We start from the raw sequence: 16,692 nt of genomic DNA, 5'->3' as shown, positions 1-16,692 counted from the left end.
CGTCTGTCGCTGCGAGGGAGCTGGATGTGCGATGCCGTGAGCTGACACGCTGCTCGCCACGGGGACGGGGCTGTTCCCACTAACTGCTCCTGCTGTCACCCCCGCTCTGCGTTACCCCGCTGCACTCGCTTAGCTGGCAGAAAGCTTTCCTGGAGGAGACGTGCCTGGTTCACAGAGCTGCAGCAGCCAGCACAGCGATGGGGGCAGGAAAATGAAGGTGGGGGCTGCTGTGCTCAGCCAGGTTAGGGAGCTGACCCAGCCAAAAACTAGCTCTAAAAAAAACCATTGTTAATGTTCAAAAAACCCTGTTTAGTCCAGCTATGTGACCCACCCAGAGCGAGGGCTGGGAGGAGCAGCTGGGGCTGAGCTGATGCTATTGCAGCTCCCTCTTCCTCCTGCTTCGTGTGGCTGGCGTGGCCCCCACCCCTGCACCAGCACCGCTGGTTATTTGATCCCAAAATGAGCTCAACTACGTAGAAACTGCCTTTTTTTTGGTTTTTTTTTTTTTTTTTTTAATGTTGGATTACTGTTCTGCTGACTTTGCTCCCTGAGCGAGTCAGCTGTGGGATGTGGGTGGGTGACTGAGCGGGGAGAACGTGTTAACACGCGGCCAAGGACGGGCTCGCAGGTGGGAGCGTGGGGCCGCAGCTTTTATCTGCCGGAGTGTGAGCTTGGCCTTGGAGAGGCCGGGGAGCGCAGGCCGAGCACCCCGGGCGCAGCGGGCAGGTTCCTCTCGGTTTAAACAGCAGCGTTGCTGCCCCCCCGCCCACAGAGCATCCCATGGGCTTGGTGAGACAGCCAAGTGCCTTAGAAATAAATCAAAGCAGGCAGGCAAATACACTGGGCTTGCAGAGGGTTGCAAGCTATTAGCTACAGGTAGGAGGATGTGGAAGTTGGTTTTTTGGTTTGTTTATTTCCCCCCTCAGTGGTGTTATTTTATGGTTTGGATGCACAATCCCAGCAGAACCGGGCTGAAGTTGTCCGTGGGTGTTCCCGCAGTGCCCTGCTCTGTTCCCACACCCCGAGCTCAAACACGAGCGTGTGCTGGTGATTGCAGTGTAAGGCAGGAAAAGGGGAGATGAGTCTGTGCTCTGGTGTGTGAGTCGCTGCCTGCCCGAGGCCTCGGTTCCAGACCTGCTGTGTGTGGTATTTCACACGTGACAGCGCTTTGTAATAGCTCAGTTCCGTCCTCATCGGAAAATGACAGTCCGAGCATCATTACTTTCTGTGGTTCTGGAAAAGTGGTGAAAGAAGTTCAGTTTCCAGCCCCAAATATTCTGATCCTCTAAGGCAGTGTCCTATAAATCTAGTTACAGGTTCTTCTGAGTTAGCTCTAAGTGCTGGAACAATCTTTTAATACGGACAATGGCAGAATAGAAGGATAGAACCAAATATGCGCTCCTGTGGCTTTGTGAAGTGTAGATCTAAGGAGTGTAATCCAAATAATAACATCTAGTGCTGTTATAGGGCTGCATACGGCATAAATGACAGCTAATTAAACTTTATATCCTGCCTACAAGATAAGCATGTAATTAGTATTACATCCTTTTTATAATTAGGAGACTTCATGCAAAAAAATGTGGCTGGCAAACCACGTTTGAAGGCAGTGACTCAGCCTGAATTAGGCTGTGGCGTGAAGACTGAGAAAATCGTGCTTTAAACCTGCCAGTGAATAAAAAAGGCAGAGACAAAAGGTTGAGCGGGTATCAGGTTGCTGTGCTGGACCCATCCGCTGGAAAACATGGGTGGATTAACTTTTTAACATCAAGCTCGGGCTGGATCCCATTCCGCCAGCCCTACGGGAAGCCCAAGCTTTGTGTGAGACCATCCATCTTCCCCGCTTTGCAAAAACGCATAAAGCTGGCACGGGCCCGGCGCTGCTTCACGGCTGGCTGGACAGGAATGCTGTCCCACCGCACCGGCCGTGCGGGGCGAGGGCCCCGCGCCCTCCTCGCCAGGCCCGCGGGAGAGCGGGGAATCCCAGCCATGCGGGGATTATCAGCAAATGTGTCTGTTTGTCACGGTCCGGGCTCAGAGGCCATCGCCGGCTCGCGTGTCCCTGTGTCCCTGCCCAGGGGAGGCTGCGGGGTGGCTTGGGACCATCATTTATGGCAAGAATGGATTTTCTTGGGTCCACACTGCCAGTCTCTCCCGTTTTATTGCCGGTTTGTTGTCATCCACCTGATGGCAGCCGGGGCCAAACCCGTGAGGAGCAGCTCCGTGGGCTGCAGGTCGCTGCTGGGAGCTCCCAGCCGAGGGAAGGAGGGCACGGGGCAGCTGCTGAGCCCGGGCCGAATTCCTGGCGTGTTCCTGGAGGAAAGGGCTGCGGGGGAGGCGCTGGCCGCCCGGCCCCTGCGCTCGCTGGGAACCGAACCGCGGTCCCGCCGTGGCGCTGGGCGCTGCTCCAGGCTGGTGCCTCTTCGTGACGAGCCGTTTTAAACAGATTAAGGGTTTATTTTCTCAACCCGCGCTGTTAAACCTGGGGCAATAATCTCTGACACAGATGTTTAGTGGCAAGAAAAACGCGTTAAGTCGCAACCCGCAGGGGCCCGACCGGCCGGGCAGGGACCGGCCGGTGCGTGCGGGTTTCCCGCGGCACCGGGCCGGGAAGGTCCGCGGGGAGCGGGGCAAGATACGGGGCACGCACGGGCGAGGCCCTGGAGGAACAACTCCTGCCTCTCGGTGCCGATCGCAGATGCGGCCTGTGCGGGCGGGGTCCGCCCGAGGACTCCCCACGGCGCCGGGTCTCCCCCACGGCCCCGGCCCGGGCCGGTCGCCCCCTCCGGCCGCACCGCTGGGACCCCCGCTCCCGCCCGCCCCGCCCCCGCAGTCGCCGCAGCTGATTGGCTGAGCGGGCGGCGTGGGCGTGGCCACGGCAGCAGAGGGCGCGGCGGCGCCGAAGGGCGGAGCGGGGCAGAGCGAGGCCGCCCATTGGCTGCGGGCGCTGCGCGGGAGGCGGGGCGCGGCGCGGGGCGGGCGGCGGCGCGGGCGGGCGGGCAGCGCGCGGGCCGGGCGCGGGCGCGGCCCCCGAGCAGCGGCAGCTCCGCCCCCTCCCGGCGCGCCTGAGCTCCGCCCGGCCCCGCTCCGCTCCGCACAGCCCGGGCCGCCGCACCGCCCGCCACGGCCGCTCCCGGGGCGCCCCGCGGCTGCGCCAGCTCCCGGAGAGGCGGGCGCTTGCTTCGGCTTCAGCAAACATTTGTTTTTAAATTTTTATTTTTTTTCTAATTTTTTTGGCGGCCGGTGCGCGGTGCGGGCAGCATGGGGCTGCCGGCGCTGGAGTTCAGCGAGTGCTGCCTGGACAGCCCCCAGTTCCGGGAGCGGCTCCGCTCCCACGAGGCCGAGCTGGAGAAGACCAACAAGTTCATCAAGGAGCTCATCAAGGACGGGAAGTCGCTCGTCGCCGCCCTGAAGAGTAAGTGAGGGGTCGGGGGCGGCCCTGCCGGGACCCTGCGCTCTCCGGCCGGCCCCCTGCCCCCGGTCCCGCCTGCTCCGCCCTTGCCCATCCTGGTCCGTGGGCTCCCGGTCCGGGTCCATCATGGGCCACCTGCTCCCACCCGCGTCCCCTCCGGGGTCTGCCTGGTCCGCTGGGACGTGCCTGGTCCTGCTCCACCACGTCCCAGCCCATGGCTCTTTGGCAGGGGTGGTGGGTGGGTGCCGTACCCCCGGTTGTCCGCTGTCTCCTCTCTGTCCCAGGTGTGGGATGCCCAGTGTCCCCAGCTGTCCCCAATAGCGCCGTCTCCTCCGCCCCCGCGGTGCATGGGGCAGCGGGGCCGGTTGTGTGGGGCAGCCCCGGGCTGGGGGCAAAGCTGCAAACTGCCGGTTCGTGGTGGGGCCGTGCGGGACGGGGACGCGGTGACACGGGCTGTGGCTGCGGGGCCGGGGAGACCCTCGCCCCATCCGGCATCGTCCCGGTCCCCACTCAGAGCCGGGCTGGACTCCCGTCCCCAGGCTGGGGACACCTCTGCCTGGCCACCCACTGCTCCTGGGCAGCGGCTCCGCTCTTGTTGTTCCCCCTGTGAGGTCATTCTGGTTTATTTTTTTTTGTAAATCACCAATCACTTCCCCAGCCGGGGGGTTTCCCGCACCGAGCCCGCCCTGCTCTGCTCCGGTGGGTGCTGTGGGGCAGGAGAGGGCACGTCCACGCACACCTGTGCCGTGGAGACCCCGTGGCGTTGCCGGGACACCCCAGCCTGGCCTCGGGGGCGCGGTGGGTTATTTTGGGAGCTGAGGTGCGGTGCTGTGGCCCCGGGGCGCACAGGCAGGTGATGCTCCGGCCGAGCCCACCACCCGCTCCCATCCCGGGAGCGCTGAACTGCAAAAACGGGGCTGGTCCTGCTCCCTCCCCTCCAGATCTCACACTGATCCCCATGGTGCCCTTCCCCTGTGCTGGAGTAGCAACTGTTAATGTCTGGATTACAGGAACCCCCATTGTACCAATTCTTGGCATTTTGGATTTAAAAACCCCAAATCCAACAGCTACCGGTTCATTTATGGTTCTGCAGGTCTGAGCTGTCTTCTGCTGAGATGTGTTTGCTTGTCGAGCTGCACGGCAGCCTGTGCCTGGCCCTGCCCAGAGCGTTCATTTTATTGCAGAATAAATCCTACAGCATCATTCTTCACCGAAAATACATTTTAGGGATGAACTGGTGGGTCCCGGGGGTTTGTTTGTGGGTGCAGTCAGCAGGTCGCTCGGCAGGTGCTGTCTGAGGGGCCGGCTGTGCCCGGCACGCTGCACGGCGGGTGTTTTGGTGAGCTGGTGCGCTCCTCTCCCGTGTCCGCGCAGCGCCAGGCAGGAAGAGCGCTCGCCGGCCTCTGGAGATAAGGATGTTTTTATGGCTGAATTGTTTTGTAGCCTCTATTGAATGCGTTCCTGGATTAGACCTTAATTCCTGTGCAGGGCCGGGGGTGTGTTCCGCTGGTGCCCGGGCTGCGGTAGGAGCATGAATAATGGTGATTTTGCTGGGGTGTCACTGAACGCCCAGCCCCGGCGCTGCCCGGCCTCGTGTGCGTGCAGGCACAGGGGCTGCTCCCCGCAGAGGGGTCTGCAGGGCCCTTAGGGGGGAGGTTTGGGGGCTGCATGGGAGCATGGGGATGTGTCCCCTCCCCGACTGCGATGTTTGGCTGTTCTCTGCATCGTTCTCCACGTGCAGCCCCTTCTTGCGCTGTGAGAGTGACTTCACCAGCTGCCGGTGACCCGTGATTGCCTCTGACGGCTCCAGCACAGAGACCTGGCGCAGGACCGGCTCTGGCCCAGCTCTTTCCACGTGTGTTGCCCTCGGTGTGTGATGGGTCTGGCTGTGTTGCCTGGGCCATTACGAACCCTCCTGGCATCCGTCTGAGCGCGGCTGGAGATGCTCCGGGGTGCAGAGCTGCCGTGCAGCCTCTTGCCCGGTGTTGTTCCCACGTCCCTGCCACAGGTATCTGGGACAGCAGTGCCGGGAGCCAGAGCTGGTGGGACCAGGCAGCTGTCCTGGCTCACTTCTCTTACCTGGATTTTATTTTTCGCCAGTATCTCCCAGTGGTTCGTCTCCCAGTGGCTGGGCAGGGCAGCCTTGTCTCATTGCCATTGTCACCTCCATGTGCGCTCCTTGGCTGGGCAGCTCCGGGGGGCACAAACCCCTGGCAGTGGGGGCTCAGAGGGCGTCCCAGCTCCTGGCGCAGCGAGGCGGCCTGCAGCCCCAGCTACTGGGAGGCTTGGCAATGTCCTCTCTCACTTTCCTTCCTCTTGCGTCTTCTGCTGAATGTTTCACATCCTCTTTGTTTTAAGACAGGCGTGAGGGGAACATAACTCTTTGTGTCTCAGCAAAGAGCGAGGTGAGGGGCAGCTCCGACGGGGCTGCAGCGTGGTTGTGCAGGAGGGAGGAAGAAGATGCAGGAGGGAGGAGGAACGCTCCGCAGCTCTGGCCAGGAGCCCCCTCCTGTTCCCACCGCCTGCTTGGCCCCTCGCAGCCCCCGGCACGGACCCGGCGTGCAGGGCCGGTGCGGCTGGGTAAAGGCACATGGGAAGGTCTCTCCCTGGAGCGGTGGAGGAGCTCATCTGCAGCCACGCTGCTTTTGCCCTCTGTGAAGGTACAGAAAGAAATGGGGCTGATTCACAGCACTTTCTTCTTCATTTAAAAAGAAGAGTAAACTCAAAGGGTTGAAAATATCCTCATTTGCTGAAGGACTGGTCTTGCTAAATATCCTCTGATGCTGAGGGCATCTCTGGAGTGTGTATATATCTATAAATACTGGGTTGGTTTTTTTCCCCAGTGAGTATCTGTGCCCATTTCCATTGTCTCCCTTTGCTGCTTGGCTGGTATGAGGAGTGACCTGGTTTTCAGCAGAACACGTCCCTCTTCCTCCCTTATACACCATACATAAATTATTCAGAAAGTTTTGCAAATGCTAAGACCTCAAGTGAGACATAAATAATGAACTTGAAGCATGGATGCTGTGAAACTTGTTCTCCGGTGAAGGAGCTGTGGTGACCGCGGGTACCAGGGATACAGAAGCTTTTTGCCCCTTTGCGCGTCCCCTGTGCTGGCGAAAGGGAAGGCAGGGAGCTGCGTCCCGCCGGGTACGGCGGCTGCCGGGGGTGCCGGCGTCGCCTCCAGCCCCTCCACGTCGGTGGAGGGGACACCAAGGTGGTGATGCAAAGATGCTTTGCAGCTTTGGCAAACGAGCAGTGCACGTAGCGATGGAGAATGTGGGGGTGCAGGTGGCTGGTGGCCATGGCCTCCCCAGTGTCATCTCTGGGGCTGACTGGGGGGTGCCATCCTCCTCTTCCTCCTGCGGCCGCTGTCCCCCTGCGCTGACGGGCGCCGTGTCCCCGGTGACGGGGCTGTGGACCGTCGTCTCCTCCGGGCGCTGGGGCTGCAGCCCTGCCACGTTTCTGCTCTTGTTTTCTTTTGCTTCTGCCTCCAGCTGCCAAGCACTAATTTGAAGCCGCGGAGCCCATCCACGCCCCGGCCGCTGCTGTGCTCGCGCGGCGCAAGCTGCAATTTGTGTGGTGGGGGCTCTGCAAACCCCCTCCCCACGTGGGACGCGGGGGCTGGAGCCCAGCCGGGCTGCGTGCCCGGGGCTCCCACGGGAAGGGCGGAGGTGCCCGTGCTCCCGAGAGGTGCAGTCAGGCTGCTTTGGGCTTTAGGATCGTTTTTCTTTTGGCTGCTTTTTGGACGGGTCAGCGCAGAGTTGCAGTTGAGCAGTGAGGAGGTGCAGGACTGATGGGGAACGTGGGGAACGGGTGACGCTGGGGTGGCCCCGGGCCCTGCGGTGGCCGGGAGCTGGCCCAGCCCCGCTGGCTTCTGGGGGCAGGTGCTGTGTGACCGGCTCTGCTGTCCCCGTGCTGGCTGCGGTGAGCAGCGGGGGGGTCGTCCCCGCTCCCCGGCCGGGTTTGCAGCTGTGCCGCCCGGTGCGCGAGGGCACGTTCCACGTGAAACTGTCCCAGGACACACAGCCACCCGCTGGTCCGCACCCGCAGCGCATGGTTTAACCACCTGCCCGGTGGGACGACCCACGTTTGGCCCGCAGCAGCGGGGCTGTGCTGGCAGCCCGTGCTGCAGCGCGGGCAGCACCGCAGGGCTCCGCCGCGGCTGGGGGCTCTTCCTGGGGCGCGTCCTTCCCTGCGGCTCCTGTGCAGCGTCAAAAGCAAAGAGGGGTGGCAAAGTGGCTCTGCCCATGGGCTGCGTGCTCTGGGATGTGCTGGCACACGGATTTGGTTCCACATCTCAGCAGCCTCTCACCGAACCGGAGCCTTGGTGGAACGCGTGTGCCCATGGCTGCGGTGCCCGGAGCTGCCACCGACCCGCACAGCTCGCCTGGAACCGAAAGTGAAACTGTCCAGTGTTTAACCTGAGCAATTAATTCCCTTTGGATACAAACAAGGCTTAGCCTGGCAATAAGGAAATGTTTCAGGCTCTGGCCAATACCTTCAGGTACATTCCGTGTCTCGGGCTGCCCTGCACCCTGGTGCTCTGGGGCGTGACGGGTCCTTGAGCCCCAGAACCACAGGGAGGAGGAACCTGCAGCCATTCTTGGATTATTTTCACCCTTTTTCCCTTCTGGTCCCTTAAGAAAGCAGTAATGGGCCCAACCTGCCCATCTCCTGCGTGCAGAGGAGAGGAGGGATTGAGGTACAGAGGTTCAGGTCTGGCCTTTCCGGGAATGGCGTTTGTTTTTGCAGGTGCAAACGTTAACGGTTAGAGCCACGCTCCTGGCTGGGAGGCAGCGGTGCTGCTGCGGACCTGCCTTTGGAGGAGAAGGAGGGTTATGCTTTCTGGAGGGTGCAAAAATAAAAATACACCCCACCCCTGCCCCTCATGGGGTTGCTGTGGCCGCTTGCATTCGGTTCTGCTCTGTTCATGCCATCGGAAACAGCGTTTGCCTGCTGCCATCGAGCAGTTGGTGCTGGCGCCTCCGAGCAGCTCCAGGGTGCGAGGGCTGGGGGTGATTCACGCCGGGATCGCTGTGCAGCCTGTTCTGCAGCTTCCACGTGCTGAGGAATTGCTGCCTGGCGGCGGGGAGGCTTTCTGGGCAGCGCCGCATCCATGGGGCAGACACCCACTCCCTTCCTGGGCGGGGGCAGCGTTGCCCAAGGAGCTTGCCCTGCGCTCGGGGGCTCGGCCGGAGCCCTGCTCGGCCACCCTGGGCGCTGCAGCTCGTCTGGGGGAGCAAACCGCAGGGCTGGTGTGGGAGGGAAGCACGTGGGTTTGGGCTTTGGTTGCTAAGATGAGTTGCTTCTGATTTTTTCTGCTTTGCTCACCCAGCAAAGGTGTAATGTGGCTCCCCCACGTCAGGGTGGTTTTTTGCCCAGTTTTCCTTTCGGGGGACTGTAGGAAGCGTTCGATGCGGGGAATACTTTGTGCTGCAGGAGGGGTACGTCGTTGCAGCTCAGCCAGTCCCGCGCCAGCAGGGCCGAAGGCGACGAGGGCTTGTTCCTCCTTTGCATGACCTGTGTGGCCTGTGCAGTCACATATTTCATAGCTCGTCTGGTATTTTATTCAAACAAGGGGTAGTACAAATGGTAATACTCTGCTTTATTTTCTGCACGGATTGAAAGCTCCTTCTCTTCCTCTCTGGTGGAAATGAGCGGCAGGAACGTGTTCCTGCCCGGGAGATGCTCTTTGGTTCCGATGGTGGGTCCCCACCGGGTCCCGCAGGGATGGTGGTGCAGCCAGGCTGGCTCTGGAGAATTGCTCGCTTACCCGTGCGGCTCAGCCTGACTGTAAGGAGGAAAGCCTGGGATGTGACAGCCGTTTGCCCCCCAGGATGCTGCAGTGCTTCACCTGTGTGCACTGTCACGGTTGTGATCTGTGCGGGGGGCTCCTGGCCACGTCCCCGGCATCATTGACCCATCGCTCCGGGGTCCCCCCATACACACCATGACCCCCGTGCAGCCAGATCCAGCCTCTCGGCAGCACCGGAGGGGGACCCTGGTGAGCAGAAGGGTTTGGGTGTGCAGGAGTGTGTTTGTGATTACGTCTTTAAATTACGCTGGCAGAAGGCTCATTAACAGGGCTTGGAGATCTCTTTAATTGGGAGTGTGCCACGAGCACCCCTGGGCACACGTCCTGGTGCGCCGGTGTGGTGACGGTGTCTGGAGAAGCCGCCAGGCCTGTGTGTGCCACTGCCCGGCCATGGCACCGGCACCGACCGGTGTCCAGCAGTGGGTTCAACTGAACCCTTTGGGTTGGTGGGGATGAACTGGGGAATAAACAGCAGCTTTGAGAGGCCGGGGCTGGGACTGACTGCGCTGCCAGCGCCAGCGGAGCCTGAAAGTGCACGGTGTGTCCAGGGGGAAAACCTGAGCAGGAGGCGGATGGCCCCGGAGGAAAACCTGAGCAGGAGGCGGATGGCCCCGGAGAGGGGCTGTGGAGGGTGGGGGGTGTCCCGGTGTCCCTCCAGCACCGGGAGCTGGGGACCTGCTGGGTCCTGCTCATACTTCCAGCCTGGAGCAGATTTGCCAGGTTTGGGTCAAGAGGCCATTTTTCCAAGGCTGCAGATGTGCCAGCGCAGCTGCCTCTCGTGTCTCTGTTCCTGCCGTCCCGCCGCGCCGAGCGGTGCGTGCGGTGTTACCGGTGTCACCTGCGTGCCCGGGGATGCGGCCGGGGGGTGGTGGGCTGGTTTGATTTCCTTTTGTTCTTTGGGGGTGTCAACTCTCAATGACGTTGGAAGTGCGTGTGAGGAAATGCTGTTCCCATGGTTTCTGTGGGGCGGGTGGGCGGTGGTGCCGGGGTTCTGCCGTGTGGCCGGTGCTTTCTGCGGGTTGGCACACGCGGTGCTTCCCCGGCTGATCCCTGCTGGGAGCGAGCCTGTGCCTGGGAGGGGGATGTCACCTGCGGTGCTGTCCCTGGCTGCCGGAGGGGACCACCGACCCCCCTGCTCTTACCACCGACCCCCCTGCTCTTACCACCGACCCCCCTGCTCTTACCACCGACCCCCCTGCTCTTACCACCGACCCCCTGCTCTCACCCCCTCCCCGCAGACACCCTGAAATCATTTTGTCCTCCCTGCCACCCAGGGAGCGATGCCATGGCCAGCGCAGGGTGCTCGGGGGTTTGCATCCCTCCACCCGAGAAACAGGGCACCAGAACCCCCCTCCCTGTGCGAGGGGCAGCAGCAGCAGCATGGCGCAGCAAACCCTGCCCGTGCTGCGGTGGTTCTGTTTGGGGTGCTTTGGGCAGCCTTTTGGCACCGTCCAGCCGCGGAGCTGCAGGAGGACGGGCTTTGCCAGGTCTCCGTCGCTGCGCTTGAGTTTTTTTGGGGTTTTAAGCAGCGCCGTGGGTTCGGATGCGGTGCGATGAGTAGCTGTAGCGTGACCACGGTGGGTGGGTGGGAAGTCAAAGCGAGGGGGAGCTCGTACCAAAACCCGCACGGCTTGTTCGCTTCTCGGTGTGAATCATCCCTCCCTCCTCCCTGGGCACGCGAGCGGCTGTCGCGGCGGCCGCCGGAGCTGAGCCTGTTTTCGCTGTTTTCCTGGCACCTTCCCCGAGCCGCCCCACACGGTTCCACCTGCTCCTCCCCGATGCTCCGTGCAAGCGGCCCCAGGCCCGCGGGCTGCCCGCTCCTGACGAGCCCTGCTCATCAGGGCATCGCCTCGGCTCCTGATAGCAAGGGGGGTCTCAGGGGTGGCGTGGAGGAGCTGGGAATTGTGCTTCTCTGGCTCCGTTCCCACGTGCCGACGGGAGCCAGGGGTTCACGGTGCACCTGGGGTGCGTGCTGGGGAGGGACGGCGGGCACGGGATGCTCTGTGGAGCGGGGACCGCGGTGCAGACGGCGACGGGGCCGTCTCTGTGGTGGTGCCAAGCTGGTTTCTAGCTGGAGTTGGTGGGAAGTACAGCAGCCTCCGGACCATCTGGCTCCGGCACGTGGAGCGGCGGGCGCAGCCGTGCGGGGCCGGGGCTGCCGGCGGGGCCTGGGCAGCCGAGGCCTCGGGTGCTGCTTCGGTTCGGCCCCGCAGCCGGGGTGCGGTGCTCCCCGTGCCCCCCATCACCGGGGCACCCGGGGCTGTGCAGCTGTGCTGTGCTGCGTGTCCTGCACCCGAACAGTGTGTGGAGGGGCCGGTGCTCGCGGCGCTGCCTTCACCAGGTTCCCATCACGTGCAGCGATGTGCTCGAGGACGTTACCGCAGCCCGTGTGTAGTTGCCATTGCCCAGGTGCACTCAATGTGCCGAGCGTGTGTGTGTGCACACCCACATGCTTTTTTCATCTGCTTCTCATCCTGCATTGGTATCTCGATGAGGGAAGGGTAAAGGGTTCTCTGCACCAGCCGAGTGACCTGTAAAATGAGCTGGCGTGTGCCTTTCTAATGATACTGCCCAGCAGAGCATCCCTTTGCTGTTTCTTTTTTGTTTTTCTGGCTGAAGCAGCATCTATCCAGAGCCATGCCCTGCCGAGTACTGGTTGCTTAGCAATGTTTTCCAAAAAAAACCCAAGCCCGTTGCAGAGCAGAAGGGCCGGGTGTTCTCCCGGCTTTCCCCAGCGCGTTGGGGGCCAGTGGCAGCTCAGCCGTTCCCTTGTGGGGTTTGGGGTGAAGCCTCTGTCCAGGTTAAAGGCAGCGATGTGCTCTGGGCTGTGCATCCCGTTCCTCACCCCGTGTGCCTCCCTGGGCTCTGCATCCCGTTCCTCACCCTGTGTGCATCCCGTTCCTCACCCTGTGTGCCTCCCTGGGCTCTGCATCCCGTTCCTCACCCTGTGTGCCTCCCTGGGCTCTGCCGCACATTTTAATTTATTTTCTTTTTTTCCTGCTGAAGCAGGAAAATTTGACTCACTTGCCGGTGATGTTCAATTGACTCACTTGCCGGTGATGTTCCTGTGAGCACAGTGGGATTTTTCCTGTTCTTACAGCTGAGGTGGAGGAGCACTGGAGACAAAAGGATTTCCGCAGCCTCCTTGGGAGGAGAAGGAAGCCGGCTGCTGCAAAAAAACACTTTTTGAGGGTCTGGAAGCTGACCCCGCTTTCCTGCCCTGGCTGTGGGCACAGCGGCCGCTGGCCAGAGCCGCACCGGGGGACACAGCCCCGGGGACACAGCCCCGGGGACACAGCCCGGGGACACAGCCCGGGGACACAGCCTGGGGACACAGCCCGGTGACACAGCCCCGGGGACACAGCCCGGGGACACAGCCCGGGGACACAGCCTGGGGACACAGCCCCTCACACGGGGCAGCTGCCAAGCCAAGGGGACAGACGAGTCATTGTCCCATGTCATGAGCATCATGTGCCTGAGCCGACTCCTGCCCATGGGGACGGGGCACAGGTCCCTTCCCCACCCAGGGTGGGGGGGTCCATAGACCTTCATCCACCGTGGGACCCCGATGCTTTGGCACCTGCCTCTTGGGAAACCAAGCGGCTCCCTGCCGGGCTGCCTATTAACTACTTAGATTTAATAATGAGCTAATCCGAAGGGGTTGGTGGTGCCTGCGGCAATCTGCTCCCGCCCGGCGCGGGGTGTCTGGCCAGGGGCTCTGCCAGTGTCCCCTCCCGGTGAGACCCCCAGCCTTCTGCTCCGCTAATGGGCACTGCCTCGCTCAGTACATTTCTTCTGGATTAGCGTCCTCTAAATCGATTAGCTGTCTCGGGCAGGGCATTTTATTCTAATGAAATGTGATTCCAGGCTCCAGTCGATGAATTATTGTGGCAACGAGGGTAAAGTAATTGGCTGCCTTTCTGTGCGTCGGTCCAGGGCCTGGGGAGAGAGAGAAGCAGAAAAGGCTCAGAGGAGAGATTATAATTTACAGGGAATACGTTACCGTATCACAGGCTCACCCACTCTCCCCAGTGAGGGAGCTGGAGGAAAACAGGGAGCTGTGAGTAAAATGTGGCATTTCCATGGTGCTGTCAGAGCCAGTTTACTCATAGGTGTCAGGCTGGGTGTGTTTGCACGAGCCGGCGGGAGAGCGGAGCAGCCGCAGCTCGCGGATGGGGAAATGTGTTCGGAGCCCTGGTTGCCTGGAAGAAATTGGAAATGCCCTTTGTGGTTTCAGGCTTGCAGTAAGCAAGCGTGCAGCAGCAGGACAGCCTTGTCCCATCCCTTGTCCCATCCCTTGTCCCATCCCTTGTCCCATCCCTTGTCCCATCCCTTGTCCCATCCCTTGTCCCATCCCTTGTCCCATCCCTTGTCCCATCCCTTGTCCCATCCCTTGTCCCATCCCTTGTCCCATCCCTTGTCCCATCCCTTGTCCCATCCCTTGTCCCATCCCTTGTCCCATCCCTTGTCCCATCCCTTGTCCCATCCCTTGTCCCATCCCTTGTCCCATCCCTTGTCCCATCCCTTGTCCCATCCCTTGTCCCATCCCTTGTCCCATCCCTTGTCCCATCCCTTGTCCCATCCCTTGTCCCATCCCTTGTCCCATCCCTTGTCCCATCCCTTGTCCCATCCCTTGTCCCATCCCTTGTCCCATCCCTTGTCCCATCCCTTGTCCCATCCCTTGTCCCATCCCTTGTCCCATCCCTTGTCCCATCCCTTGTCCCATCCCTTGTCCCATCCCTTGTCCCATCCCTTCCCTCGTGCCAGCGCCGTTCCCAAATGCCTCACCCTGGCCGGGGGTTTTCATTACTGCATCCTCACAGGTTTTCTGCTCGGGCGGTCGGCTGCCCTTGGAGATGCCAGCCGGAGCAGCGGTTTTCCATGGCACTATTGCGTCCCTGACCTTTTCCAGGCACTTAAGCCATCACCTGCATTTGCTGTTTCGACACCTCCCTCCTCTGTGTTTGAGTGTTGGGTTTTTACATTTGTTTGTATTGGGAGACCTCCCACCCGAGCCCTCCCGCCCCGCAGACACCCCCGGCTGCAGGTTGGGGGGTTCTGCCGTAAAACAGCACAGGATGTGAACAAAAATAAACGCAGGGAAAAGCGCCAGACCTGGTAGCTGGGTGGGAAAGTGGAGAAACCTTGTTTTGTTTGGTTGTGCTGCTAAGTGCACGAAACTCTGGGTGCTGAGGGCCAGCGGGAGGGTGGGGGCGGCACCTGAGGATGCTGCTGCGTCCCTGGATGGGGACGGGTGCGCTGGGCGTGCACAGTATCACGGTATCACAGTATGTTTGGGATTGGAAGGGACCTCAAAAGATCATCCAGTCCAATCCCCCTGCTGGAGCAGGAACGCCCAGGTGAGGTCGCACAGGAACATACCCAGGCGGGTTTTGAATGTCTCCAGAGAAGGAGACTCCACAACCTCTCTGGGCAGCCTGTTCCAGTGTCTGTCACCCTTACTGAGAAGAAGTTTTTTATCAAATTTAAGTGGAAATTTAAGTGCAATGGGGACGGGCTGTGCTGGGCGTGCAGCACGGGCCACGCTGGGAGCTGTGGGAGGACCGGGGTGCTGCTGGGTTCATGCAGAGCAGCAGGAGCCCCGGGCGGGGGGCACAGAGGGCGCTGCGGTGCTGCTGGGTTGGAGGGCGGCTGGGCTGGGTTGGAGGGCGGCTGGGCTGGGTTGGAGGGCGGCTGGGCTGGGTTGGAGGGCGGCTGGGCTGGGTTGGAGGGCGGCTGTGCCGAGCCGGTGTTGCCCGTTCCCAACACGGTGATGCTGCCTGCCGGGGTGTTGGTACCCGGCTTTGGGCCCTTTGTCTTCAAAGAGCATCCCGGGGGTTTCGTAGCGGTTCCCAGGAGGGCTCTATTTGTGGGCAGCCCCCCTGCGTTTCTCCAAGCCCCAGTGCTCCTCGCCGGGAGCGAGGACCCGCTGTGGGGCGTCCCCTCCTGCAGCTGCAGACACCTGTTCTCTCAGCACCTCCAGGAACAGGAAGCCTTTCTGGGGGTCGCTTGCATCATTCGTGGGTTTTATGTTCTCCTTCCTCGCCCTGACCGCAGGTAGGACGGCTCGCGGTGCTCTGCCAGCCCGGCACACGCAGGTTGCGCTCACAGCCGGCTCCCAGATTTCTCAGGTTGTTTTATTTTCTGTTGCTTTCCTTTGCCCCTCCCCGGCATCCTCCCTGTCTGCTCTCTGCCCGTCTCTATGAGACGAGAGCTGCTGCAGTGTGTTACCTGCCTCCTTCCCCACAAATAACCCGGTTAATGCAGAAGCGGGGCAGGGCTGAACCGTGCTGGGTGCTAAACTGAGCGCTTCGCTTTGCAGCAGCTGCTTCCAAAATATCCCCTTCGGGTAAGCAGAGAAAACAGCGCAAACTGTCCCCACAGGCCAGGACAGGCAGGGGCCGCCCCACATCTTGGTTCCCCAGAGGGCTGGAGGGGTCGTGGAGCCCATCACTGAATGGAGCATCCCTTTGGGTGGGACACTCAGTGGGGACCACTTCGTTAACTGCTTCATTAACAGCTTCGTTAACCCATCCCTGCTGCCTTGGCCAGTTGCTTTCCTGCTAGTGGTGCGGGGTTGGGGGAACAGGCAGAGCCGTTCGCGCACTCCGGGTTTCTGAAGAGTCTCAGCCACCCTGAGATAAAGATTGGAGTCATGGGAGCTGCTGTTCAGGTTTCGCTGTAATAGGAAGTGAAGGGCAAGTGCGATGAAAAGCTGCACAGGGAGGATGGAGCGGTGGTGAGATCCTGCTCGAAGCATCTGCGGCCGGCGTCTCTGCACCAGGCGAGTGTCCAGCAGCTGAGAGAGGTCAGGGCTGGATCCAGGTCCGAGTTAGAGCTGCCTCTTTTTCCCTGGGCACGGCCTGCCCTGCGATGCGCAGGGGACGGGCGGCGCTGCCGGCAGACCCTGCTGGTCCCAGCGCCTGCGGCCTCGGCCGCCGCGGGCCGGGGTCACCTTGTGTGAAACCTCCTCTGTCTGTCTGGAAATCCAGCCATCCCTCCAGGAGACCTGATGGTCCCGCTGGCTTTGCTTCCCTTTGATTTTCAGTGCCTTTCATCGGACATCTCGGAAGCTTTGCAAAAGTGCCCCAGCCTGGCAAGGCTCCCAAGATAACTCCAAACGTTGTTGATTTGGGGGCGGCAGGAGGACGTGGCCGCGGTGCCGGGCTGGTGGGATGATTTTAGCTGTGCCACTAGGCAGTCCTTCCAGGGGCCAACTACTCCTTTCACGAAGCACAGAACTTTTATCTCTTAAAATCCCATGGATATAATTTATGTCTTCAGCGTGTTACTCAAATCTGATCTGCTATTTGAGCCCAGTCAATAGTCCCATTCATCCCACAATGGGTTCTCTGTCCCTCTGGCAAACGTTTTGCCGGCGGGAGCCGTGCGGTGTGTGGAGCGGGCGCACGGGGACACCACTGGGCAGCAGCGCGCCGGGCACCAACGGTGGCACCTCCTGGGT

General features: G+C 61.2%; 1 protein-coding gene across 4 annotated transcripts in view; it reads left to right on the top strand.

The window, feature by feature from the left end:
• Positions 1–3,004: 3,004 nt before the first annotated feature.
• The window catches only part of ARHGAP26 (Rho GTPase activating protein 26), a 135,612-nt gene continuing 121,924 nt past the window's right edge, over positions 3,005–16,692 (top strand). For all 4 annotated transcript variants that reach the window (XM_082063261.1, XM_082063262.1, XM_082063260.1 and 1 more), the window contains exon 1: positions 3,005–3,412. In XM_082063261.1, the coding sequence (XP_081919387.1) occupies positions 3,259–3,412 (154 nt within the window). In that variant the 5' untranslated portion in view covers positions 3,005–3,258. The remainder of the gene's footprint in view (positions 3,413–16,692) is intronic.

Source organism: Streptopelia decaocto (genome assembly GCF_964273445.1).
Source record: "Streptopelia decaocto genome assembly, chromosome: 12".
Classification (NCBI taxonomy): Eukaryota; Metazoa; Chordata; class Aves; order Columbiformes; family Columbidae; genus Streptopelia; species Streptopelia decaocto.
The sequence above is the reverse complement of the archived record's forward strand: the minus strand, read 5'-3'. Positions and strand labels throughout refer to the sequence as shown.